Source organism: Meriones unguiculatus, chromosome 21 (genome assembly GCF_030254825.1).
Source record: "Meriones unguiculatus strain TT.TT164.6M chromosome 21, Bangor_MerUng_6.1, whole genome shotgun sequence".
NCBI lineage: Eukaryota > Metazoa > Chordata > Mammalia > Rodentia > Muridae > Meriones > Meriones unguiculatus.
The window spans coordinates 52459178-52486559 of record NC_083368.1 but is presented as its reverse complement, the minus strand read 5'-3'; the positions used below and the strand labels follow the sequence as shown (position 1 = coordinate 52486559).

Below are 27382 nucleotides of genomic sequence, written 5' to 3'. Positions count from 1 at the left end.
CAGTCAAATATGTGGACCTATGGGTCATTCGCATTCACATCACCACAGCTGCCTCTATAGTCGTGGTTTAAAAGCTGTGGTCATTGAATGTTTTTTGACTAATCAAATTATTATTTTTTGTTACATCACTTAAAAAGAATACATTTTCCATTTAGCATCCTTTGTGCATATTTGAATTTCTGTCTCTCTTGGCTCCTTTTCTCTTTTAAAAATAAAAGTCACACTATTGGAAATAATTTACAAATAAAAAAAAGTCATTTAACTGTATTAATGTAGCTACTCAAACAAGCTCTTGTTCAGACCCAGAGTCTATATATCAACATTAGTTCCTTTTCTTATGTCTGTGATGGTAAGCCATTTACATAAGGAAGGGTTTATTTTGGCTGACTCCATTAAGGATATCATTGGAGGGGAAGTGTCATGGCAGCAGGAACTCAAGGCTGATGATTCTGTTGCATCTCAGTCAAAAACAGCACTGTAAATGCTGCTGCTCATCTTTCCTTCTTATTATGTAGTTGGAGACCCAAGCCCATAGAAAGAAGCCTCCTGTGTTGGGTGAATAACACCTAGTTACCCTAAGTGGATGCCACAGTGGATATGAACGTCAGAGGACGATGTGAGGGAGTCATGAACCCCAGGGCTGGAATTTAGGTTCTCTTACTTGGCAGCAAGAGCCTTTAACCCGTTGAGCCAGCTAGGCAGCCCTTTGTGGAAATTCTAAATCCCAGCAAATTGACAGTCAGAATTAATGAACACTGTGGTCCTGTTATTTTCCTACTCTGAAGAACTTTTAATATTTCTGGTAAGTCAGTCTTACTGGTATAATTTATGTTTGAAAAACTATTTCTCCTTTACCTTTGAAAGACAGTTTGCTGGATTCAGGATTCTGTATCCAGCTGTGGAAGTTTTCCTAACGTCCTAAGTACTTCATTATTCTTAATGTTTGCATGATTTCTGAAGACAGTTCATTGTAATTATTGTCCTTATCCTGCTTGAGAGAACATTCTTCAGTATAAACTCTTAAAATTATTTGAAGCACAGTTAGTAAATTCTTAACTTTTGAATCTATCTAATAATCCTATTTTTTTTAAGAAAAAAGGAAGTTTATGAGGCTTTCTACCTCTTTGATTAATTGAACTCTTACTATAATTTCATTCATAATTTCAAAGCTGTGTTAATAAAACACACCCAGTCAGTGGCTATTTTGGCTGCTAGGAACCCACTGTTGGAATATGTGGAGATCAGAATTAGTTTTGTGTGTCTACTCATACACATGACCAGAGGACTCATGTTAGTGCAGCATTTTTTGCTGATTTTTGGTATTATTCCATAAGCTCTCGCAGCCCAACCTGTTCATTTCTAAAAACAAGCTTCTTCACAGAGTGCTAGGAAACAGCTTAAAGTAATCCAGAAAGTTATGTAATACACAGCTGTGAGGTTTTGGAAAAGCTCTGATAGTAGTCAAGTGACTTCTTTTTTAAAAATGGCTTCTTTTTTATTAAAAATAGTACTCATTATTGAAGATTTACTGTTATGATGGCCACTAACCATGTGGCTACTAGGCAGTTGAAAGGTGCTTAATTCAAACTGAGGTGTTGAGTAGGATGAAGTGTGCTCTGGACCTCCAGACTGAGGACAGAAGGAATGCATCATGCTGCATCATTACACTTGACTGATACTGACACTGCTTTTATTTAAATAAAGTTAAATAAAGTTTGCTAAAACTCCTTTCCCTTACTCTGTTTACATAGTGACAACATGAACATTTTGAAATCTCTTATTTATCTGTCCTGGCCAGCGCATTCTTAAGTAGGTTAGAGAGTAAAGTCACAATCAAAGTAGTAATAGCCTATGAACTCTTATATAGAAATAGTAACTATATTTTTGTCTAAATCTTAACATTTTGTTTTACATGAATTACTAAATAAGTGACAACCCACACATAAACTTGTTTTCAGCCAGCACACCCTGTAGGCACGTTCATCGTTCTTTATGGACATTATTTCGTGTCACTGAGCATGTCATTGCCAAAGGATGTAAATAATATGTGGATTTAATGCTTCCTACAGGAAACATTAGATTCCATACATTGCAACACTGTTGTGTCATGTTGTGGGCTTTTTTGGTTTTGTGTGTGTGTGTGTTAGTCTAACCTGTTTTTCAACCTATAACTCTCCTGCCTCATTTGACTTTACTACATGATAGGCTGTGCCTCTTGTAATGACATCCTAGTGTGTCCTTTGTAATTCTTGATAGGTCCTGGTGGCCTATGCAGTAGCAAGCAAATATAAAGACCAATATTCTTTTATTTTATTCTGTTGAAATAGTCACATTTTACTAAATATTGGAGATGTTTTTTCTGAGCATTCTTAGAGATCCTTAATTTTAAAATGAAAATGGGCAAATTAGATGGATATAGTTATATATTCATCTTGTAAGTTTATTTTTTTTTGGTGAGGAGTTTCTTTCCTTAAAAAATAAAATTAATATTTATTAAAAGGAGCATATCTTTAGTTACTTTGAAGTAGGATGTGTCAAACAAAGAAGTAGTTCGTGATCTGCTTTTTGCTGACCTCTCTGGTATTAAGACCTTCATCATTTTAAAAGTTAAGTTGTATGGCTTCGATATGGTAGAACACACCTTTAATCCCAGGAGGCAGAGGCAGGCAGATCTCTCTGAATTTGAGGCCATCCTGGTCTACATAGCAAGTTCCAGGACAGCCAGAAAGAACTACCTAGAAAGATCTTGTCTCCAGAGAAAAAGAGACAGAAATGTAGTGCTTAAGAAGATGAATCAGCATAATGACTGGAGTTCAGTTTTGATCCCCCTTCTCACATAAACCCTGGGCTGTCATCCCAGCACTAAAGGGGAGTTAGGGGCGGGGCCGTAGAAGGGAGAATAGAAACAGGATCACCAAGGCAAACTGGCTGGGGAGACTGAGTCAGTTCACTGGGAGACTCTGCCTCATTAAATGAGGTGCAAAGGGATTGAAAAAGGCATCCAGTGTCAATGTCTGCTGTACATGTGCACACACATGCAAACGTAGACGACACATACTTGAAAAAATTAAGGTATAATTTACATACGGTGAAATATGCTTTTGCATACATATGCAGACATGCATAGTGCACACACTTAAAAAAGTTAAGGTGTAATTTACGCATGATAAAATATGCAGATGACAAGTGATATACTATATAATCATTACCTTGAAAATAATCTTAAGAATATCTAATGCTTCATAGTGTGTTTTTTTTTTTTTGTCATCAAGACTTTGTTTTGCCTGTTTGGGCTTTTTCACTCAGCATATTTTGAGATTCATCTGTTACTGTGTAGGTTATCATTCTTTGCTCAGTAATGTTCCATTGATGAATGTACTATGCTATGCGTATTTAGCTCATATTTAAATAATTATAGTTTTGAAGGAGGTTATTTACAGTGTTTTTTACTGTTACAGATGAGGCTGCCATCAGTGTTACACAATCTTTATGCACATCTTTGTTTCCAGGGAATACCTGAAAGAGTTGCCTTATCAAAGGGTAGATGTATGTTGATCTTTATAAAGGACTATCAGCCAGTGGCCCTGCCTATTTTGACCTTCCAGTGAGGCTGAGCTGTTTTCTCTTCAGCATTTGGTGTGGGCTCTGATTTGGTTGCTGGTAGTAAATGGAGAAGGGTCTCTGAAGTGAGATTACTGGTGCTCCTTGAGGACTTGTGATGTTGAACACCCTTGTCTTATGGCCATTTGGGCATTTGGTTCTTTATTCGTTGGCTTGTCTGCTGTGTGTAATGCTTTTTAACCATTCTTTGTGTATTTCAACATATGACAGCACTTAGAAATGTACATTTGCAACAGTGTGTTCAGTGATGTCTTTTGGTTGGCTACGCATTTTAATTATTTTAAATACAACTTTTTTTTTCTTTTTTAAAAAATGGTTTTTGATTTGTAGAGAACTTGGCCTATGCTAAACTCACAATGACAGTCTCTCACCAGAAGTTTTGTGAGTTTAAGTTTTTCTGTTTACTCTTTTTCACCTTTTTTTTTAAATACAGGATACAGTAAAGGAATTCTATGGGGTGGTTGTAGCAATTTTTCATTCCAGCTTCAACTTTTTCTTTTTGCTAATTCAATGCAGCATGGTTTGTTATGCGTTCTTTCATTGAATTGGGCCTTTGTCTTGCTTAATTGACTTAATTTCGCCTATTTGTGTTTTGAAACTTTTCTTGTTAGTATAAAATTGATTTAATTATTGCATACTTTTCCTAAATCTTAAAATCAGTTATGATCAGTCAGCTTTCTGTTTTGTTTTTTTTGTTTGTTTGTTTTTTGTTTTTTAATTTAAGATTGTTTTAGAAATTTTAGGTGATTTGAACATCCATCTAAATTTTAAAATTTGTCCCTCAGGCTTTTTCAGGAGCTGGTGGTTTGATTGGCATTGTGATAATCTGCCCCACAGCTGAGGAGAACAGCTGTTATAACAATAGTCTTCTAGTTATGAACAGAACATGTTAGTATTTACTTTGAAAAATTCCTTGTTGGTGAAGGTGGCATTTATTCTATCTTTGCTCACTAATACATAGTATTACACACTATGTAATCCTTTAGCCTAGCTAAGTTTAATAATGAGTTCTGGGTGATACTGCAGTGACCCAGTCTTAAGAGTGCCTGCAGCTCTTGAAGAGGAGCTGAGTTTTTCCCAGCGCCAGGGGATCCAATTCCCCTTCTGGACTACAAAAGCACAGCTATTCTCATTCTCTCTTATTTATTGTTCTTTCTGGACGTGTAGTAAGAATAAAAGTGGTAGGAATGTACACTTTCTTGGTTATAAATGAGCAAAGCAAGTTGAGGAAGCTCTTGTCATGAGTAGGTGTTAAATTTTATCACATCATTTTCTTGTTACTGAGATGACTGTACTGTTTTTTCCATTGTCCCTCTGTTGTTGTTAGTGTAAAGAAATAAGCCAACTTTAAAATGTTGAGCCAGCTTGTGTTCCTGGGTAAATAAATGCTACGTGGCTGTGATTATTGCTGATGTACAGTGCAGCCCACTATAGAATCGTGGGCTCCAGTGTAGGACAGTTTGGTTTCCGGTCCTACTCCTTTCAGTTGGTATTTCTATCTATGACCCAATGTTTATGTTTTAACTTCCGCTTGTATAAAAGCAGGTCTTTCTGGGGAGAATAATTAAGAAACACAAGTAAGCTTCTCAGCACTGCTTGATACAAGTGTTCCACTCTAAATGGTTGTTAATAGTTTTGTTTGGGATTCTATAGAAAAGAAGGTTTTAAGATATTTCAAAGAAGTAATTTCATTTCTGTTTAGAAATATCCCAAAGTAAATCAAAAGCAGATAAGATAAGCTGGATGTAAATCTCACGTTCTGCATTTACATGTTCTATACCTGGGTATGTGTCCTCAGTGGCAGTACACTTGCCTAATAGGCCTGAGACCCTAATTTCAATACCCCAGCTCTGGAAGAAAATAAAAGTCACATGTTTTCCACTTAATTCCTCTTTCTTTTACACCCATCTTATCAAATACAATATCTGTTGTGTTTTTTAAACATCAATCTGCTATCTATTAAGAGATACCAGTCAAGAGGAATTTATGAAGCAGAATAAGCTGGAGGCAGAGTGCCTGAAAGGGCTGTTATAATACTTATGGCAAGTCTTAATGACACAGTGGTATACAGCCAAGGGAAGAACTGAAATGTCCCTCTTCACCCCCTTTTAGAAAGTAGCAAGACAATAAATATTTTCTGTGTTGGTACAGAACAGTGCTCAGCATTGGGGTCCCATCATGAGGCAATTTGAACGTCAGATCCACTCCGTTTTGTTGGTACTTCTACGACAACAAGCAAATTACTAACCATGCTTTAATTTCCTCTTGTATGAAGCTTACTCTTTCTTGGTTTCCTAGTTAAATACAACATACCAGTAAAGAGGATGGAAAGGCATTTGTTTATCCTTGATCTCTTCAACAGTTCAGAAGTAAAAGAATGTGTGTACTTTAAGAACTGTAGTGTTAGGTCAAATATTTGTTTTTTTTTTTTTTTTTTAATAATGAAACTGACTTTGACTGGCTTAATCAAAAAGGAATTTATTGGCCACCAGAGGATCTTATGGAATCCAAAACAGTAACAGTAAATCTTCAGCAACAGCAGTAGGCTGGGCTGCTCTGAACAAAACAGCAGGAGCCAGTGGACCCTTGACCAGCACTTCCTACAACCCATCACTATTAGAATTAGAAAGTTACTGGGAGACGAACTAAGTTTAATTGAAAGAAAAAGAAGTAAAGAAAGCAAGCCGTTTCTTTTATTCAGTGCTATTAAAGATCCTTTTATTCTTTTACTTGCTCTCAGTTTAACCTTATTGCTCTGTCCTTCTACTTTGATTATTTATGTGGAAGTCCAACAAATTAAACATGGTTATGCATACAATATATAGGTACCTATCTGTGACTATACTAAGGGCATGGATGATACTTACAGAACATAGAATGCAAATATATAATTAGAATTCAAAGCCAGTTAGTTTTAACTGTGCTGGTTAATCACGTTTCAGACTTGAAAAGATGTGGCTTTCACTGTGGGCAGCCCTTTCCCTGTAGAAGACAAAGCCTGCTTGTAACTGGCAGCCTCTGTGCCGACATAGCATGGTATTAAGCAATGCTCACTTTTAATTTCTAAGTATGTGGCTCAAAAGCTACTTAAAAGTTTCCTAGATTGCAGTTTGTCATTTATATCATTCAGCTGCTCAGAGTTGGTGGCAAAGAAGCCTCTGTTTTGTTTTTAGGGACTCTGTGGACAAACTTGTACTGTGGAAACATCCTTGTAGAGGCTTGTTCTGTTTTGTCCAGCTACAGCTGTTGTTCTGCTTCATACAACAGATTTTCAGTGCAGTTTGGGGAAGTGGGTTGGAGGTGTTTTCTTCAGTAGATTCTTGGAACTGAGCAGGGCGGCATGTGGCCGTTCTGCCTATCATTTGTTAACCCTGGCAAGGACTGTGGGGAACCATAAAAAGAGAACTATACTTTAGTAGAATGATTTCTTACCTGGCCCAGAAAGCTAAAGGGAACAGAGAATTCCCATGATGTGGCCGTCATAGCATCGTCATCTGGACATGGAACTGTTGAACCTGGTACGATGTCCGTCCTGGGCAAGTTCTTCCTTGAATAAACATGGTCAGTCTCTGGAGGGTTGGCCAGAAATAAAGAGCAACACCCGAGCTCCAGCCTGTGTGGCAGACTCTAGAAACCTTACTGGGAATGGTAGGAGATTGAGAAAGACAAAAGTAACTAAAGCTGGGATCTGGTGGGTAAAGATGTATCGGCCCCTTAAATATTCAGTATATTTACTTGAATGAGGAATCAAGTTAGATAATCTTAGTGGGGGTTCTTTGTAGGAGAACCTTTAAGGGGCCATGATCATGCAGTCATCCGGACCAGGAAGCTGTGGTTCCATCACATGCTGATTTTAGCTAAAAGTCAACTGTTTGTCAACATCTATACTAGAACCAGGAAAGGCCTTGCCAGTCTCCTAAGCCTAACCTAAGGAAAGCCCTTGCCTTTCCCATCTGAGATACTGATATCCTTGACATGACAATGCTCATGTCATGGAGGCATATTCATACTAGGGTACAAAACATTATAGGGTATTGTCAATTTACAGAGTCATCTGAGAGGACTGTCTAGATCAGATTGAGCTGTGAGCAGCCTGTAGGGGGATTGTCTTGATTGTCAATTAGTGTGGGAGGGCCAGCCCACTGTGGGCTGTGTAAGAAAGCTAGCATGAAGCTGTGACCAAGCCAGCAAGCAGTGCTCCTCCTGCAGTGCAGGCTTCTGCCCTGACTTCTCAGTGATGTAGGTGGCCTGTGACCATGTGTAAGCCAAATAAACTTTTCCCTAAGTTACTTTGGGTCATGGTGTTTGTCACAACAAGAAGAGTTGCGGAAAAGGGTCTGCCCTGCTGCTAGGTACACAGTGGGAACAAAGACTGACAGAGAAAAAGCAGTCAGCCCTCTGTATAGGTTAAAGAGCAGTAGGACCCCTGTTGGAGACCTTCAGTTTCCACCAGAGAATTGTTACAGATGGCCAGGAATTCTGGGCGTCTGATTAGATAGTTTTCTGTTGTTCTGAAAAAAAATCATGGCCAGAAGCAACTTAAGGAGCAAGGGTTGTGTTTAGGCTTCTGATTTTCTCACGGCAAGGAGGCATAGTGGAAAGCAGCAGGCGTGATGGCTAGAAAAGGGAGCCAAGAGCTCACAGCCTTAGCTGCAGATACGAAGCTGAGAGCAAAGTAGAAGCAGTACAGGGCTATATACTCATTAAAGCCCATCAGCAGTGCCGTATTTCCTATAGCAAGGCAGTAACTATCTATACCTCCCTATTGAAAGATTATTAGTATTTAATATTGATTTCTAGTTTAGTAAAGCAGCAATTATTCCTTAACCAGGTATGTACCCAAATCACCACACAGAAACTAGGATTTATTAAATTTGTCTAGAGCACAATGCTGGGCAATAATTACTTTTATCCTAAACCTCCAAGCAAGTATAGCTTCCTTCCGTTCAGATTTCTCATATTATACTTGCATTTTAGTCAAATCTTAGGCCTAGTTCATTTCTCCTGATGGTTCCTGGTCCTCTCCTCTTGGATCTTCTCCTTACTCTCCTCTTCCTCCTCCCCTCACTTGACCAGGATGTTCCAACCTGTTTTTTCCGTTGCTCAGCATTGGCTGGTTGGTTTTATTGGCAATTCAGGAAACCAGTGGTTTACACAAACTTGAGACAGGTGATGCTTAGAATAAACGTAACAATACCTTGTCAGGATTGAAACCAGATAGTGGGGTAGAGAAATCAGCATTTGAATGAACAAAGGTAAAGTGTACACTGCCCCCAAGATCGTTTTCAACACCTCCCAGAGCCACCAAACAGGGAACTAAGTAAGTACCCAAGCTAATTGGGGACTTTCTTCATTCAAACAGCTGTACTAGGGAAGGAGTGCCCTTTCACTAAAAGACCTGGTCCCAGGCTACAGGAGTTACCTGTGCAACAGGGAAGCTTAGAGTTTGTGGGTTACTCTGGCCCCTAGCCTTTGGGGGACCACCTTGAATATCTCCAGGTGGAGAAGACAGTGGTTAGAGGAGACCGATCACTCACCTCTCAGGGTGGTGGCAAGCTTGTACAGAAGTAGGCGTTCCCAGGCTTTGGTTCGAGAAATGTGAGAAGAGATGGAGGTTACTGCTCTTCTTGCTGCTCACTAAATCTGGATTTGCTCATTAGACTGGAGAAAGACAATTTTATTGTTACAGTAGAGGAAGTGGCAGATGGGTTGTAGCAGAGGAACTTCCTGATTTCTTGTGATTGAAGCTGATTCAATTGTCTTGTTAGACAGGTTTATATTGTATATCTTTTCAGTAGGTTAAGTACTAACCTCTGTGCGTACGTCTGTGCATGCACAGTGCATGCTAGGCAAAGTGGTTTACAAACTGACCCTATCATTTTGTTTTTAACCATTGTATAATTGCATGTCATGTGCCTTTAGGACCCCCATCTTCAAGGACATGACAATCTGGTAATAAGACCTAAGCAAACAGATTATGTAATCAAGGTGATGCTAGGCATTACAGCAGTACAGAGAATAAACCTCTCCAGACTAAACGAGGGTATGTGTTTCACATTTGGAAGTACACATCTTGAGAGGAAGGGTCAGAACTTGAGAAAGGACCCTCACCCTGATAAAATTTCTTGTAATCTTAAGCCTTATGAGAATGGGGCTGCAACACAATTCTTTTTATGATTGGAAACTATTTCCCTTATCATTTTGCTTATACTCTGTACTGATCAGACACGTGGAAATTCATTTTAATAGTGGTGTCTGAATTAGGTGTGAGGAGACACCATGACCATGGCAACTCATAAAGGAAAACATTTAATTGGGCTGGCTTACAGTTTCAGAGGTTTAGTCCATTATCGACATGGCACGAAGCATGGTAGCCTGCAGGTAGACATGATGTTGGAGATGGAGTTAAGAGCCCTACATTTTGATTCCCCAGGCAGCAGGAAGTGAACTGGCTTGAGCTTCTGAGACCTCAAAGCCACACATCACTATTCCCCTAGTGATAGACATTCTCCAACAAAGCCAAACATAGGTAGCCGGACTTTTTGGCTTATTTGGTTCCTGTGTTTACTACCCTTCTCCATCTCAATTCCCCAATACTAGGCAGGTGAGAAAGAAGGTTAGAGGGAAAAGGGGGTGTAGGCTTTAGACTCCTTGCTGATTAGGGGCCTTGAGTTCCTTGGGGGCAAGTTCAGTCTTTGTCCTTAGGATATCTCCAAGCAGCAACCCAGCAAAGAGCAAAAGCAGCGGCTGCCACAGGTATTTATACCCTCTAAGGGATCTCCAGAATTACAAATGTAAACTGTTTACAGCTGGCAAAAATCACACCCCTCCTAGCATGAGACAAATCATAGTAACTGCTGGCTGTGGACAGTAGAAGCAGCCCCATATCCCACACCTGTGATTAAATCAAAACCATTCACATAATATAATTGGGGTTTTTAAGAAACCAAAATTCTTACTACATTCATACTCCAACAGGCCATACTGTCTAACAGTGTCACTTCCTATGTCACAAAGGGCCGCCAGATTGTTAAAGGATTCATACATAACTCAAGTTAGATGTGGAGTGATTAAGTACTTCGAACCAAGGAAGAGATGACCTGATAAGTAATCCTACGCAGAGTACATCTGTGTAGTTGTGTGTTGCCTCTGTACAGTAAGCAGCAGCTGTAATATGGGAGGCCTGTGTGTGGTGGTTCTGCTGTTAGCTACAGCAGCTGTGCCTGCTGCACAGCAGGCACTCTAGAGACATGGAAACAAGAATAGAGTGTGATGTCTGCGTGTGGATTGCTAAGAAAACAGGTTAAAGACTCAATAATGAGTGTTTTCTAACTGAACTGCTAAAAAGCAAAGTACTCTTACGTGGGCATCAGGAACTGGGAGAAAGGGGGTTGACTTGCCATGGTTCTGTCCACGCAGAATCCCGGGAATCATATTTTGGAGACCAGACTCAGAGGTGCAGATCTAACTTTATTATCCAGTGTTAACAGCCTTTAAGTGATTGAAAGGCCAATCAGACCATGCTAGCCTCCAGCAGTCAGGTTGGTTCAACTCTGAGGAACTGGGGGGAATCAAAGTCACCTTAGGAGGCTTTGGTAAAGAAGGAGGAAGCAGTCATAGCCCTAGTCTCAGATCCATTTTGAGACTTCACTAGTGTGCTGGGAGTCCCTAGTGGATCAACACTGTCCAGTGGATTAGGACCTTTTGAGAAGTAGGAGTTAGGCCATTCCCTATGGCCTCCAAAAGGCTTACCTCAGTATTCCCCACACTCTTATTGTTGGAACGCAACGGTTCCTAAATTTTGAGCCTCCACTACAAATCAAGCAATTAAATGCTGTCTAATCACTTATTAACTATGCCATCTGAAAGGTTCTGACACAAGTAGGGGAGAATCCCTCCTGCAAATACTGTCTATGGCTCCTGCCTGTCCTTATCTAGTTGATTTTAAAATTGCTGGCTGCTGTTTCCCTTAGTGGGTGAGGTCACTCTGTTAAGACTTAATTGTGATTTGGAAAATGTATTTAATTGTTCATTTTCTTTAGATATAAAATTGTTTTTCTGATTACATCGTTTTTTTTAATTTTTGAGCCAATGTATGTTTTGTGTCTTAAAGTTTATGCAATTTGGAGGGACTCCTCAAGAAAATGTATCAAAAGTTAAATATAAATTCAACATTGTAGCACAAGAAACAATTAGAACAAATAAAAAATAACTTTAAAATTCAGAAAACAATGTTATGACATAGTGCTGTTTTTATTAAATGGAAGTGGACTGTGTGCTTGATGAAATGATATCAAGCAGTTTGACTCTGGAACTCTGAAACCAGATCTTACCAGCAGCTATAGGGGAGGGAAAGCAAGAGAAGAGCACCCCACACCTGCGTTCTTTGGCAGTGTCCTCACCACTGTGCAGACTAGACCTGAAGTCTCCTGTGTACAGTGCCCCTCTCACCCATGTCTGCAGACAGTTGCCTCTGTGGAAACTCAGGACACTGCAGAAGCAGTGACTGTCATCGTGGCTTCAGGTAATTCTAAAAGTCTGTGCAAGTTGATTTGCAGATTGGTATGAATTTGCATTTTAGGCACCTCCTGAGGCCTGAGTCAGGGCTGTAACTTTTGAGTGACCTTGGTCTACTTTTAACATACTCCTATCAGTGTGGCTTTGTCTATAAAGTATTTCTTTAAAGTGTCTTCTCCCCACAAATCTGTTCTGAGAATGGTAGTTAGGCATAAAGTTGTGGTGATTTCTTGCAAATTAAAAGTGCCTGGCTGTTATAACTAAAATACAGAAAAAAGCGAGAACTATTTGTTATAGGTGATAGGTTCTCTAGAATAAGCCGTCTTCAGTGTCTGTTACCCATTGTGCAAACAAGCCACCTTCGTTATAACTCAAAACGATGTCAATTGATTTCTCTCGGTTTGGCAAATGAGCTCATTGGTGGCACCCAGTCTTCCTTTGATTTTTAGAGTAGCCATGCCTTCTAGGAAAGCAAATCACCAAGTGCAAGTACTTTCCAGACTTTCATTTATTTGCTGATGTACTTTTGGTCAAAGCAAATGATCCAGACAGTTCCCGAGTGAGCAGGAAGGAAGATAGGTGAGAGCTTGACTGGTGAGGCACCAGGGGCCGCTACAAGAACACTTTATCTCTAGTCAAGATTACACACTATTTATGGCTGTTCATCTGTCAGAACCACCGAGCTAAGCTGAGCCTAATATTACTTTAATAGTAAGTATTTCCCTTCCATGTTTCTTTCATTCTCCAACCCAACAAAGGCCCTAGCGCCTTCCCCCTGTTCCTCTGATCCTTCTATTTTTATCTTTAAGGTAAATAATGTTTCAGGAAACCATCCCCATGATGTTCAGGTTTTATATTTTCCTTGCATTACCACAGTTTCCCTCTGCAACAGTTACAGTGCTCTTAGACTACATGCTCACAGGTCTGTCCAGGTTATTCCTGTTCTCAACCCCACCTTAAGTCATGCTTTCACCTATACTTACTGCCATTCCACATATGTAGAAGATACTTAGTAAGCCCTTGGTAAATCAGTATTTTCCACAGTAGTCTTTACAGAGCTAATATCCCGCAATTGTGTGGTTGAAGGTCACTTTGCTCTTCTCTGGTCCCAAGTTGGTGGCTGTTTTCATCTGGCTCCATTTTCTTTACTTAGGATTTCATTTGTTCCTTTTCCTCTTCCTATCAGTTTTAGTTTTGTTGTTTGTTTGTTTTTATGTTTTAAATTTCTAGATTCTATTTTGAGGTTGATACTAAGCAAAAGTAGTTTTTATAACGTCTTCATTGCATAATGACAAGAATTCAACCAAATATTTTGTATTTCTTTACTTTTCTGCTTTTTATACTCTGTAAAGTAAAATTTTATTCCTCAGTAATGATGATTCTATTTTATGTGGAGGTGTCATTATCAAAATCAGAACATGCCATTTTTAATTAAATATTTGTTTGGGTCCAGGTTATGGCTAGACTGTAAATATGGGTTTGCAAAAGTATTTCAGGTGCTGTGGGAAATTATAGTCTTTTACAGGATAAGAAAAGAGTGTGGAGAGTTAGTCTACTTTGGAGTAACATCTGTGACACAACATAGTACGTGCACAAGAAGTTCTGGAGAAACAGAAAGAAGAGCAGGCAGTGATTGCAGCTTGAAAAGCCAACCCAGGACTGACAGTGCTTTGCTGAACAACAAAAAAGAAAATGGCTTCATTTTCCAGGGTACACCTCCCCTCTCTTTGCCTCTTAGAATTAAAGTTCTGAGGGGAAGGCATTGCTGAGTTACTCAGTACTGAGCTGTCTGGAATGCATATGGTCTGAGGGTTCTGGTTCCTTCTTAAACATGGTTGTAGTGCTTATCAGGTTCATAGCCTTCATTGGACTATGAAGAAGTGGATTTCTATCCCAAAGCACTTGTCCCTAGCACTTGTTTTCATTAATATCTTCTTGATTGTGAAAGGCGAGTAATAGAGTTGATTAACTTCAATTACCTTAGAGGAGTGAAAGGAATGTTTGTACAAATTTAATTAAGCCACTGTTAATCTAATTTAAGGGACAGTTGGCGGTTTATGTTAGTGCCTGGAATTTATATATTAAATGTTGCTTTTTTTTTGTATACTGTAGTTGAATTAATCAGGAAAGGCTTTATAAATGCTATAATGTGCCATTTTCAAGTACTGAGAGCTTAAATAGCTTAAGTTTATAAGGACAGCAAGTTTTACAAAATATTTCTGAAAAATGCTTAGTTTTTTTTTTTTGTGGTATCAAACTGTAGAAAGTTATAATTGAGTCTTCATTGAATAAGCAGATGTTTTCAATTTTTGTCAATGTTTAAACTTTTGTTTCTACTTTGTGTTTTCATACACATCCCTACAATGTTCTACATGTTGATATGGGTGCTTTAGGAAGGGAGTTCTGACAATAGAATGGGAAGCAGTTTGGTGGTTTTTTTTTTCTTTGTTACATTTTGGTAACAGATAAGTAGAAAAATTGTCAGATGTCTTGTTTGATTGTGTTTTCTTTTTCTCTTCAGAAATATTTCTGAACAGCACTACATTAAAGGGCTATAATCTCTTAAATTTTCACTTGAATACATAATCTAGTGTTTTTTGACTTTTGCTTTTTTCTCCCTGAGTGGTCTTTGTTGGTCTTTTTCTTTGTTGAAGCATTCTTTGCTGAGGGTACAAGTGATTCTCGGCCTTTCTAATGCCGCAACCCTTTAATACAACTCATGCTGTGGTGACCCCCCAATCACTAAATTATTTAGTTACTACTTCATAACCATAATTTTGCTGCTTTTATGAATTGTAATGTAAATATCTGATATGCAGGTTGCATTCTATCCAAAGGTGTCATGGTCCACAGGTTGAGAACTGGTGTAGCTTCTGGAATTGTCACCCTGTAATTGTGCTACACAGCAGTATAGGCATGTCTCCATCAGGCCACCATCCACTCATCCTGTTCAGTGTATATTTAAACCAGTGTTCCAGTGTACATCCTGTTCATGTTCCTAGGCTGTCTTCATAATTTTTAATAATGCGTCTTAAGGAAATCTCCCAGTTCCTTCCATGAAGCTTAGCTGAAATTTTTTACATTGAGCATTGTAACCTAGAATGTCTTTATGAACTTTTGGTCCCTGGTAGTATTCTGATCTTACATCTTGATTTTGACATAAATAAGATTTATAAATCTTTATTTATTTATATAATAGTTAAAGGGAATTCTTTTACCAGAAGTCAATTCCTAGGTGTAATTAGATGATACCGAAATACTATACCTCCAACTCCACGTCTTACTGTAGTCTGCTGTTTATACAGTGCCCATTTTTTTCTGACCTTAGACATTATAATACTTAATCAGATCCTACTTTTGGTTGCTTAGATTGCGTACGTTTAAAATCTCATTCATGAAATGGAAGGGAGATGGTTGGGAGAAGAAGATCATTGGGAACAGGCAGGACAGGACAGGGTTGTGGGATGTAAACATCAAATACATTTTGTGCCTTATAAAATGTCATGATGAAAGCCATTGTTGTGTATATGCTAATTAAAATTGGAAAATGACTCATGAAATAATTTACTTTTATATTTACATTAAATAAGTGTTTTCATAGCTAATTTCTTAAATTTTGACTTAGAAATGAGGTTAAAGATCTGGAAGCTGTAATTGTTATTTTTAGATTTATTAGTGCTGTCTCTGTATGTGAATGCATTTGAGAAATAAATATCTGCTTTCAAAATTACAACATTAAAAAAATAAATCAGGTTAAGTGGGAGTTTCATTGTTTCATACCACAGGAAAAGTGGCAAGCAGGTGTCCTGGAGTACCTGTCAACCCACGATGTTCCCTGCAAGTGGGGAGGTAGCTCCTGCTGTCATCAGAGTTCCACCGCATCACATTCATGGGGGATCCAGACAGTTGTTAGTCACGTTGGCTTCTGTGCTACCTGTGCAAGTCACTTTAAATCTTTGCCATGGTTTTGCCATTTCTAAAAGAGGGGGTATCCTCTGTCTTGATCTGCTTATTACTAGTACTCCTGAGTCTTACTTGGAGGTTTGATCTAGTTCTTCTGCTATGAAGCGGCAATCGTTTTATAGAAGTCAGCTTTCCCTGGTAGGGTTGTTCCACTGTTTAAATGACCTTGTCCTCAAAGTGCAGTGTGAGTACGGGCATGTGAAATATAGGATCTGAAGTTGCACGTTTCCAGTTTCTCACTTGGCAGTTTGTCAGACGCATTGTTTGTGCTGTTTAGTGTTATGTTTCTTGAGTGTAACGAGTAAAGATTACATAGGGTAGTGTTTGAAAGTGTGTGTTTCCAGATACATTTTAAGAATCAATAAATACTACCTTTCAATAATTATTGGTATGAGTACTAATTGTAACATCAAAAAAGAAAGGACTTAGGATAATGAATGTTCATTGTGTCCTGTCATGGGACACTCGGTTGGGTGGTCCTGGCTTGGTGCTTCAGGAGACAGGCTGTCAGCAGGGGCTGTGTGTTGAAGGTAATGGCTGCTTACTTGCTGTTTTGCAGACCATGTCTTCGGCAGTGGTGCAGTTATATGCCGCTGATCGGAACTGTATGTGGTCAAAAAAGTGCAGTGGTGTCGCTTGCCTTGTTAAGGACAATCCTCAAAGGTCTTACTTTCTAAGAGTATTTGACATTAAGGTAAGTTTTGTTTTGATTTCATTTTAACCTGTACATGGTTAAGCTGTCAGCCTTGATTATAATTTAGTCTAGATATTCTGATTGTCTTGCATGTGTTTTTAAATTGATACATTAGAAAGTTTGTTGTAGATACTTAAGTATGGGTATTGGAACCAAGTGGGAATTGAGTTAAAAACGTTATGACACCTCTTGCCTATGACTTTGTTTTCTGTCCCTTAGTCATCTGCTGTATTACAGTCTTTTTTTTTTAACAGTCTTTAATGTTCAATATGAGACTCTATACATTGCTCCAAAATCCATATCTACCTGGATAACTGCTTCAGTGTTACTTACCTTTGAGTGGTGTCTTCAGTATACAGAAAAAATGTATAGAACATGAGATAATTATCTGTGAACTTTACAAGTTTTGGTTAGGTCAGTCGTCTTTGGGGTTTTTTTCTTTTTTGTTTTGTTTGTTTGTGTTTTGGTTTTCAAGGTAGGGTTTCTTTATGTAGCTCTGGCTGTCCTGGACTTGATCTACAGAACAGGCAGATAGAGATCCACCTGACTCTGCTTCCAGAGTGAGTACTGGGATTGAAGACATGTGCCACCACCGAATGGCTTTGCTGGGTTTCTTTAAGGATAGTTTCTCCATATCTTTTAAAGTGATATATCATACTTTTCTGTAGACACAGTCTTAAAATAAAAGTGAAAAAAATTGTGAAGCAAATAATTCATTATTTTTTCACAACTTATATTACAGACTTAACTGTAACATAAGTTGGTCTATTTTATTACTGTTTTTACTATACTTCAAGTATAAATTAAACTTTATTGTAAGTCTGTTTGTACAGATAAAGCTATACATAGGTTCCAGACATCAGTGGCCTGTTTAGAATGCCTATCTTCACTGATGAAGCGGGTGATACTAGTCCTGTATTTTACCTTCTCATTGCCATCATACAGTGCTTATTAGGTAGGCCTTTCTGTCTTGGACTTTCATCACGTACTTTTATTCATCTTGCTCATTATAAATTAGTATTCAGTCCTTTCAGGGAACAACAAATATTTTAGCTTTGCATATGCTGTTACTTATAAAAGTTACTATTTTGCTAAAGGGAACTGTCTTCTGTACATGTAAAGAATCTTTCTGTCTCTAAGACTCTATCGTTACCATTTAAATATGACAGTAAGTATAATAGGACAAAAAAATAAATCTGTAAATTAAACCTGGCATTGAGCATTCACACTGCTGCTGTGAGACAGTTCTCTGGATCCCAGCTTGTTTACTTGTAAGATGGGATAACCATCTGGGGACTGTTATGAAACCAGTGCAACTGAGATTTAAGTTACTTTACTTTTCATAAACGCTTCTTAAAATCTGTGCACCCCAGCACACAGCTGAGAGATTCGGCATGCTCCTATTACCAACACTGGCTAACTCTGACAGTCATTTTAGAAAAGAAAGAGTATGTGCATAGTTTGGAAGAGACTCTATAAGTAGCTTTATGTTTCTTAACCAATAGTAAGAAGCACAGTTTCAAAACATAGTAAATATACAACTACACTAAGAAAAGATATGTCCACTGTAGCAGTCATATACTTTCATAGCAGTTTTTCATATATTTTTCTTTTGTTTTGTTTTTTTACTAAATTGTACTTTATGCACTTGTCAAAGTTCATCAAAGAACTTCCAAAATACTTAGTCTTTGTTCTTCAGGGACTAATCATTCACAATGTAGGACATCATGTCACATATTAAATCCCAGAGATCTTAGACAGTCCTTGTGAGCCTCAATGAGATGTCCGCGGTGTTCTGTTCTTTTTCCAATGATGGAAAAAGATTGCCTGCTTTCTTCTCCTTAGCTTTAAGTGGGGCAGAACTTGCAGCTGCTAACCCCAGCACTTTCCTCCATAAGTGTATTTCTTACACTGTAGCTGTGGGCTTGACAGTATTCTGTGGATCTCTCATCTCTTGCTTAAATTTGATGTGTTTTAATCACCAGTCTTGCTGCCACATGATTGATAGTACTTGTATTAGTGTTTCATTAGGCCGCTCTGCAGAAGTCCAGAATTCAGTGATTATTATTGAGCAGCCCAGAAAAGATGTATTTGCTTATTGTGCATCTGTAAGTTGAGGGAAAGGGCAACAGATACTACTGCAGTGTTTGATGGAACGTAGCCTTTAATTAGCTAATGGAGCTACACAATGAGGCATCTCACTTGATCAGGGTGATAGTGATGATCTAGTGAGCCCAGTTATGCACTTGGTTAAGAGATGCACATGGTAATGTTGTCCTGTTGAATGAAACCCCCTTATATACAGGTTTCAGTAAGATATGTGATACTTTATTGTCTCATGTATATGATATGTTCTTAAACATTTTTGTTTATAGAAATGGTTTTAATGAGTTGTTTGCTTTTAGTCCTAGAGGCATTTTTTTATTAGATTTTAACTCCCCCCCCCCCTTTTTTTTTTCTAGGATGGGAAATTACTGTGGGAACAGGAGCTATACAATAACTTTGTATATAATAGTCCTAGAGGATATTTTCATACTTTTGCTGGAGATGTAAGTCCTATTTTTGTTTTGTCTTAATGATAATTCTGTTGGCTACTATCTTAGTTACTTTGCTGAGAAGAGACATTTTGACTAAGGCAGCTTATAGGGAGAAGAGTTTATTTGGAGCTCACAGTTTCAGGGGTGAGTCCATGGCCATCATGGCAGCAATCACAACCACAGGCAGGCAGGCCTGGTTCTGGAGCAGTAGTGAAAGCTCACATCTGATCCACACGCCAAAGGCAGAGAGAGCTAGCTGGGAATGACACAGTCTTTACAAACCTCAGAGCCTGCCCGTCCACACTATCACAGCCACACTACTAGACCACACTGTTTGATCCTTCCCAAACAGTTCTGTGAGCTGGGGACCAGGCATTTACACAGAACTGATGGGGGTATTTTCATTCCACCCACGAAGTTGCCTTGTCTCTAGCTAAGTCCTTTATGAAGCTCTGTTGAAATCAAACAACGATTTTCTTTTCTGAAGATCAAGTATTCAGTTGTTAAGTTTCTGCCATGTAAGGAAGCCTTTTTTTTTTTTTTTAACGTGTTAAAGGTAGTTTTATTGATATTTTTATTTTCAAAGATACTGAGGTCCAGAGAACATGAGAGAATTTAGCAATGGTCACAGGTCTAGAGAATGGAAAGGTGGGAGGCTTGATACCAAGGAAGCTTTCTCTGGAACTCAGCCTTTTATCAGTATGTTCCAGGGTATCCCGCACAGACAAGGAAGATGTCATCATAAAGGAAGCCTTTCTAACAGTCTTACTTTACCTTTTCTGTGCTTTTTGCCTTAAAGTTACTTAAAACATGACTTTTGAAGTGTGCTTCTGTGGATTGTCTTTGTTATATAAAGCTAAAATTTATACATTTTGTTATTTGTTCTTTTTGATGGAAATACTTAAGACTTGTCAAGTTGCTCTTAATTTTGCCAATGAAGAAGAAGCAAAAAAGTTCCGAAAAGCAGTTACAGACCTGTTGGGCCGACGACAGCGGAAATCTGGTAAATGCCTCCTTGTTTTCCTTTTCCATTTATACATAAAATTGTCAGTCAGGTGTGATTCATTGGCTGGTACTGTATAAACTGTAGAAGTTGAGGTCCATTTGCCCATAGACATACAGTCTGTGGCTAGTTTCTGTCATAGCACAGTTGAAGTGTTGTGGCAGCATCCATACAACCTGGAATATTTACTCTCTAGCCGTTCCCTCAACAAAGCTCCAGGATACCAGCCTCAAAAGAAAGATTTTTATTTCAGTAACATTTTTCTGCTGATAAAATTCCATGTTCACCGACTCTAAAATTTTTAGTATTAATGGCATTTTTAAAAGCAAAATTAAGTACTTTTATGTTTGTAAATGAACACTTTTTGTTGAAGTCCCATTCTGTTTTTTAATACAAGAAAAGAATGTAATGATTATTTAGTACTGCCAAATACCCACTGTTCAGATATCCCAGTGTATTTTCACTGTCTTCTTTTTTAACTTTTTGTTGATCCTTTGTGAATTTAACGTCATGCGTTCCATTCTCACTCATCTCCCCATCCCTCCAGATCCACCTTAAAACCGCCACTAAACAAAAACAAAGAATAAAAAATAAAATGAAACAGAACAGAATCTTGCTGTGGAAACTGTAGTGTGTCACACAGATGCCCTTTTGCCCAAACAGCTGAAAATGTACATTGCAGTGAGTCATTGGTCTGACTTCTACATTGTCAATACTGGATCCTCACTTTGAACCCCACCCCCCAACAAATTTTAAAAGTAAAAGATAAAGTAAACCACTTTTTGCTTTACTCTATCTTCTATTTATGGTGAGTAAATAGGAGGATAATTAGGGCCTTGCTATTGTAGAGTTGAGCAGTTTTTATTTTTTGTTCAGAAAGTATTTAATGTTCTGATAACAAAACCTAACCTTTACGCATCTTATGGTTCAGTATCTTTGTTCTGTTTTGTTTTTGTCTCTCCACCCCCATACCCCACTGCGTGTGTGTGTGTGTGTGTGTGTGTGTCTGTCTGTCTCTCTGTCTGCATATTTGTGCCCAGGTGCACCTAGTATATGGTGGCATGGAAATGGTATATTTGTCTTTGAGTTTCTTCCTTGATCACTTTTTCCTTCATTGAGTTAGGGTCTCTGGCTAAACCTTGAGCTGGTAAGTCCAGCTAGCCTTTTATTCTGGGGCTCCCCTGTCTCTGCCATCTGCAAAGCTTTTTCATGAATTCTGGAATCCTCACACTTGCCAGGCAAGCACAGCATCCCTGAATCTTCTTTCGGGCCTTCAGTATTGTTTTTAGTGACATTTTTATGATGGTCATCTAGTGGAGCTTTGGGAAAACCTTTAGCAGAATAAATGGCATTTTGATGTGAAAAAAATCAAAAGCACTTGTTAAAAGTAGTTTATTTGAAACCCATAGGTAAGTTCAGGATGCGTTTTACCTAGGATAGGAATTCTGCATATAGTGGCTGTCTAAACTTTAGGTAAAGGATTTCAGCCACACAGAGAACATGGTCGTAGGGATACAGCTGTGTTGGTCACTGTTTCTGGCTCTTGTACTAAGTCAAACCCGGTCTCCTCTGTTACCTTAGTCACATGGGTCTAGCTTGTACCAGTAGATTGATGTTTTCTCTCCTTCACTGCTTGCCATTTGTAGCCCTTACCACACACTCTCTCAGGCTTTCTCTTTAGTCTTACTGGGTCCACGTTTGAAGTAGTTTTATGATACAGTTTTAGATTAGTCGTCTTGAGTACTGTGCTTGCAGCTCACCAGCTTGCATGGTCCTTTTTAGTGTGTAAAAAGACTTGAGCACAGCACTCACATTGTAGTACGAGCAGGCCGATGGCTGCACTGCAGACACACTGTTCTGGTAATACGATTAGCACATGTCGCATGGGAGCCTTCGATTCTATCCTTTTCAACCTGCTTTCTTTTTTTCTTTTCTTTTTTTTTTTCTTCACTTAAATGGCTTCCAACCAAGGATATATGTTTTCCAAGTTTGCTCTTAAAACTTGCATTTTAAACCTTTTATTCATCTCAGTAGAGTTTATATTTAAGTAAACACCATTCTGCATGCAGAGATTAATGTCACTATGAAAATAAAGATTCATAGTATAGAAACAGCTTTCCTTAAATGATCAAATTGTTGCTTCATTTGATCATGAGATGGAATATTATATCTTTGTTTCCCGTTGGTAGGATTTTTAATTTGTCTACCAATTGAATCTTACTGATTAGGCTGGTTATAATTTATAAGCTAATTATTTTACTACATTAGTCATTGATATTTCTCATAAAATTTCAAAAAAGTTAGGAAAATATGTAAAGATTATAATTGTTTAAAAGTCTTTAAACACAGCCAGTCACGGTGGTGCATGCCTGTAACCTCAGCTCTTGGGAGGCAGATGCAGGGTAATTGTCCATGAATTTTGGCCAGCCTGGCCTACATAGCAATTTCTGGGTCAGCTAGTGCTATCAAGATCCTGCCTCCAACAAATAAAAAAGTTGTTGAAATGTGCTTTTTTTTGGGGGGGGATGGGGAGCTCTGTTTTCTTCATTATTTGGCTATATCATTTTAGAGCTCATATGTATATGTATGTATGTATTATGTATACACGTATATGTATGTACATGTATACCCCTCAAAATCCCTCAGTTTTAGCTGTCTCTCCCCATGTTCCCTCCCACTGTACTACCCTTCCTATTCCCACTTGATCCTTCTAGAAAATCCCACTCATAAAAATTTACTCTATTTTCCTTTCCTAATGAGATCCCTGTTCCCTCTAGTCCCTTACTCTATGTGGTTCTGTATATACATTGTAGCTTGGCTATCATTAGCTTCACAGCTAATATCCACCTATCACTAGTTTCCCAGCCTGCTGTCCATTTCTCCCCCTGCTGTCTCTTTGCACACAACACTGAGACTAGACTTTGAGTGTAGACTTTTCATGTCACTTGTCCTCCCCCCGGAAAGCTTTCTGTTCGTGCTAAATAAACTGCAGCTCATAGCCTTCCACCCTGAGCGCCAGTGTGGCGAGCCCCTGAGGTGCTGACTGGCTCCCCCGTGCACTCCTCTCCAGTCTTCATGGCATCCCCGCACTGAGCTTAGTCTTTTGAATGCGATTTTTCTTTTACTTGGATATCTACATTATTTCTGATTTTCAGAAAGATTCCTTAAACAGCTGCACATCACCTCAAGAGTAAGGGTTTAGATAAAGTCTGTTACAAAGATTTTCTTTTCATTAGGTATATAGTCTGTTTTTATAATGTGTTTTGTGTATAATTAATGCTTTTTTTTTTTTATTCTAACAGAAAAAAGACGAGATGGTCAAAATGGTAAGCTTTTGGTGATTATTGACCAAAAAAAAGTCTCAAATTATAGTTTAATTATTGTAGAAATGTATAGTATGGATTAATACTTAATAGTTATGATCGAATACAATAGTCTAAGTTCTTCTTATTTTCATCTTCTAGAATGATAGGCAAAACTTAGAAATTTACTGTTCTTAATTTGTTTCCTATCATAAAGTGAAAGCATAGTGTGAATGTGGGAATTATTCTATTTTCTTTTCCCAAATTCATTGTTTAAAAACTGCATGCTCTTACGGCTTTCTTAAAGATATTGCATTTATTTGGTATATGTGTTTATTTCTTTTCAATTTTTTTTCATTTTAAAACACTTTTCAACATAATATTTAATATTTGTCATGTGTTATGTAACACACTTTGTTAAATGAACATTTACTTGTGAAAGTGTGTTTAGTATTAACTGTAGTTGCATATAGCCCACTTGAGTTTGGCAGTGAACTCTTAAATGTGATGAGTGAATATTCTTCTCCGCATCATCGTGCTCCATGTTCTTTTCTCTGGAGATAGGCTCCGTTGCTGTCGTTACGTTTTAATGTGAACCTTAAAAGTAAAATCCTATTGCTCGGGAATCTTACGAAAGAAGGGGGAGATGAAAGACCTGGAGGGGACAGGAGCTCCACAAGGAGAGCAACAGAGCCAAAAAATCTGGGCCCACGAGTTTTTTTGGGTTTGTTTGTTTGTTTGTTTTGTTTTGTTTTTTGTTTTGTTTTTGTTTTTTCTGAGACTGATACTCCAACCAAGGACCATTTATGGAGATAACCTAGACCCCCTGCACAGATATAGCCCATGGCTGCATTAGTCTCCCAAGTGGGTACCCTAGTAAGGGGAACAGGGTCTGTCTCTGACATGAACTCAGTGCCTGGCTCTTTGATCACCTCCCCCTTAGTGGGGAACAGCTTTACTAGGCCACAGAGGAGGACTTTGCAGCCAGACAGTCCTGATGAGACCTGATAGGCTAGGGTCAGGTGGAAGTGGGGGAGGACCTCCCCTATCAGTAGACTAGCTGCTGTTTTTTAAATGCTTCCTAAATCTTTCCTTCAGAACTTAGATTATTTAGGGAAATTTGTTTAACCCTTAATATAGGATGACCATTAGTGATTATTGAGGTCTGTGTTCTTTATACAAGTAGATTACCTTTTAATTTTGTTCTTAAATCTATTTTCCAGATACAAAACATGGACTAAAGATAGATGTATTAATTTTATTTTTCTAACCTTTTAAAAATCTCAGTGGGCAGTTGCCTTCAGTATTGTTTACTCTGCGCCAAAGTTTGACACAGTTTGCCTTTTGCATAGGAATATTACGAATAATAGCTGCTGTGGAATATAAAAGATAATCAAAGGCTTAGCATAATGATCAATAAATTAGTTATCATTTACCACCTGCCAGGCATTGTTCAATGTCTTCTGAAGTAGCTCCTGTTTTCTCCCATGTAATATTTGAAAAATAGAAATATAGAAGTAACTTGCACCATTAATATTGGGGAAAACTTCTTTCCCAAGTAACCTGACTCAAGAGTTGGCATAATCACTGTAATGTTAAAATGATTTTGAAAGAGAAACCTAGGCCTAAAAGAGAATAAATAACACATCTCAAGATAATAAGGTGGTATGTGGCTGAGGCAAAAAAAAAAAAACAGCTAAATCATGGGTCGTTCATGTAAACTTTTAATACAGTTTAGAGGTTTTTCCTGATAAGTGCCAGTATTTTAATTTGGGGGGTGTTTATTATATTGAATACTAGTTGTAAAGGCCTTGTAGGGGTACTATCTAATTTTGGAGAAAATAACTTGAAATATTAAAATAATAGATTTATGAACCATAGTTTAAAATTTCTGGAAACATTTTATTTCAATGTGCACAACATGTGTTGTGATCAGACCCCTAATTGCTGTGAATACTTACAATTTTAATATTCCTACTGAGTTGCTCATAATTTTCTTATCTTTCTTGGATTGTTCTTGGTTTTGGTTCGTTGGGTGGGTGGTTTTATTAAGACAGAATCTCTGCACAGCCCTGACTGTTCTGGAACTCACAGTCTAGGCCAGGCTGGCCTTGAACTCACAGAGATTCTCCTGCCTCTGCCTCCTGAATGCTGGGGTTAAAGGCACTCTTGGTTTTTAAATCCTGAGTATAGTTTTGGCCTTTTGGTCTAATAGTCCTAACTTGTTTTCATTAAATAAATGAGAAAGTTTGTTTTTTGTTGTGTTGTTAAAGGGAAAAATTGTGCTGCTAGTATTGCCAATGCATTCATACTTTCCAATTTATAAAAATATTTAAATGTACGGATATATCACAGATATGGTAGTTTGTGATGAGCTACATTTTGGGAGTTTTGAGACAGCAAGTTTTGCTCTCTCCATGGTGTGGAGAGTAGTACCTTTGATGCATAGTTGTACTGAATTTTGATGTGTCACCACTAGATGGCAGTGGACACCTTAACCCTGGTTTGCTCTGACTGCTGGCACTCTCAGGACCTATGTGTTAGTGTATGAAACCTTTTCAATATGTAACTATTAAAAAGACACTTTATTTAGAAGTTTTATATATATATATTCCTAAAATGTAATTTAGTTTTCTGCCTCAGTAGGCCTCTCTGCCACCTGTTTCTCAACTCTTACCTTAGCTTAGTTCTCTGTTCTTATTATAGCTAAATGGAAACTTGAGTTACTTTAGATTACAGAGTGAGAGGTAGAGTCCAGGACCATCATGGTGAGGGGCATGGCAGCCAGTGGGCCAGCAGGGTGCTGGAGCGGTAGCCGAAAGTTTGCTTCTTGATCCAGAAGCAAGAGGCAAAGAGAGAGCTGACTGGGAATGACATGGGCTTCTGAAACCTCAAAGCCCTCCAATGACCACACCTCCTACTCCTTCCCAGACAGTTCCACCAGCTGGAGGCCTTTGTATTCAAACATGTAAGCCCGTGGGGACCATTTTCATTCAAACCAAGTCACCAGACTCAAGCTTTGGTTCTTCTTTATAACTAGTGATATTTTGATATATTTTGAAAATTCTTGTTAGTGTAATGAACTCAAAGGAAACTTGGTCTTAGAGGTTTTGTCAGAGATTTGCATATTAAAATGGGATGTCTAAAAAACATGTTGACTTTAAGTTTGGGAACTCATAAGAATTTTTAAATTGAATGTGTTGTACTGAGACTTTTATTTCTTTAGATAATCTTTGTGAATCATAAACAAGTGTGGGCATCATTTATGTAACTCCTAAAGATATTACTGACATTCTCTGAAGGTCCCTAGGTACTTCTACCATTAGATCTTTGCAAGAGTTCTGAGTGTTAGAATTTCTTCTACTTTAAGTATTTGAGCCTTGTGCCTTCTGGTAGCCAACACCGGTCCTTGACTCTTCCAGTTTGGGGTAGGGGGCAGGGTGGTAGTAAAACATTTTTTTAAAGGTTTTTTTTTTTTGTTTGTTTTTTGTTTTGGTAAATAAGGTTGAAACAGAGAAGACAAGGATTTCATCATTTTCTTTATAACTGTTGTTTTGTGTTGTATATATCATTTTACCAGCATTACAGTAAAAAAAGAAATTTAAGTGACCAGGTTAATTAAATTTTATAGACATTAATGTACTTCATGAGATTTAAGGTAAAGTAAGTAGGCATAAGTTACATAAAATACAGCAAATTATAAATTATTATTCTATAAAATTCTCTTAAATTATATGTCTCTCAT

General features: G+C 38.1%; 1 protein-coding gene across 2 annotated transcripts in view; it reads left to right on the top strand.

Moving 5' to 3' along the window:
- Wasl (WASP like actin nucleation promoting factor) overlaps nt 1-27382 on the top strand; it is a 49808-nt gene that overhangs the window by 9455 nt on the left and 12971 nt on the right. The window contains exons 1-5 of one of the 2 annotated variants that reach the window (XM_060373963.1): nt 13816-13848; nt 16661-16795; nt 19258-19344; nt 20239-20335; nt 23638-23661. In XM_060373963.1, coding sequence (XP_060229946.1) covers nt 13831-13848; nt 16661-16795; nt 19258-19344; nt 20239-20335; nt 23638-23661 — 361 coding nt within the window. In that variant the 5' untranslated portion in view covers nt 13816-13830. Of the gene's footprint in view, nt 1-13815; nt 13849-16660; nt 16796-19257; nt 19345-20238; nt 20336-23637; nt 23662-27382 lie in introns of those variants that run through there. The other variant, XM_021638770.2, reaches the window with a different exon arrangement.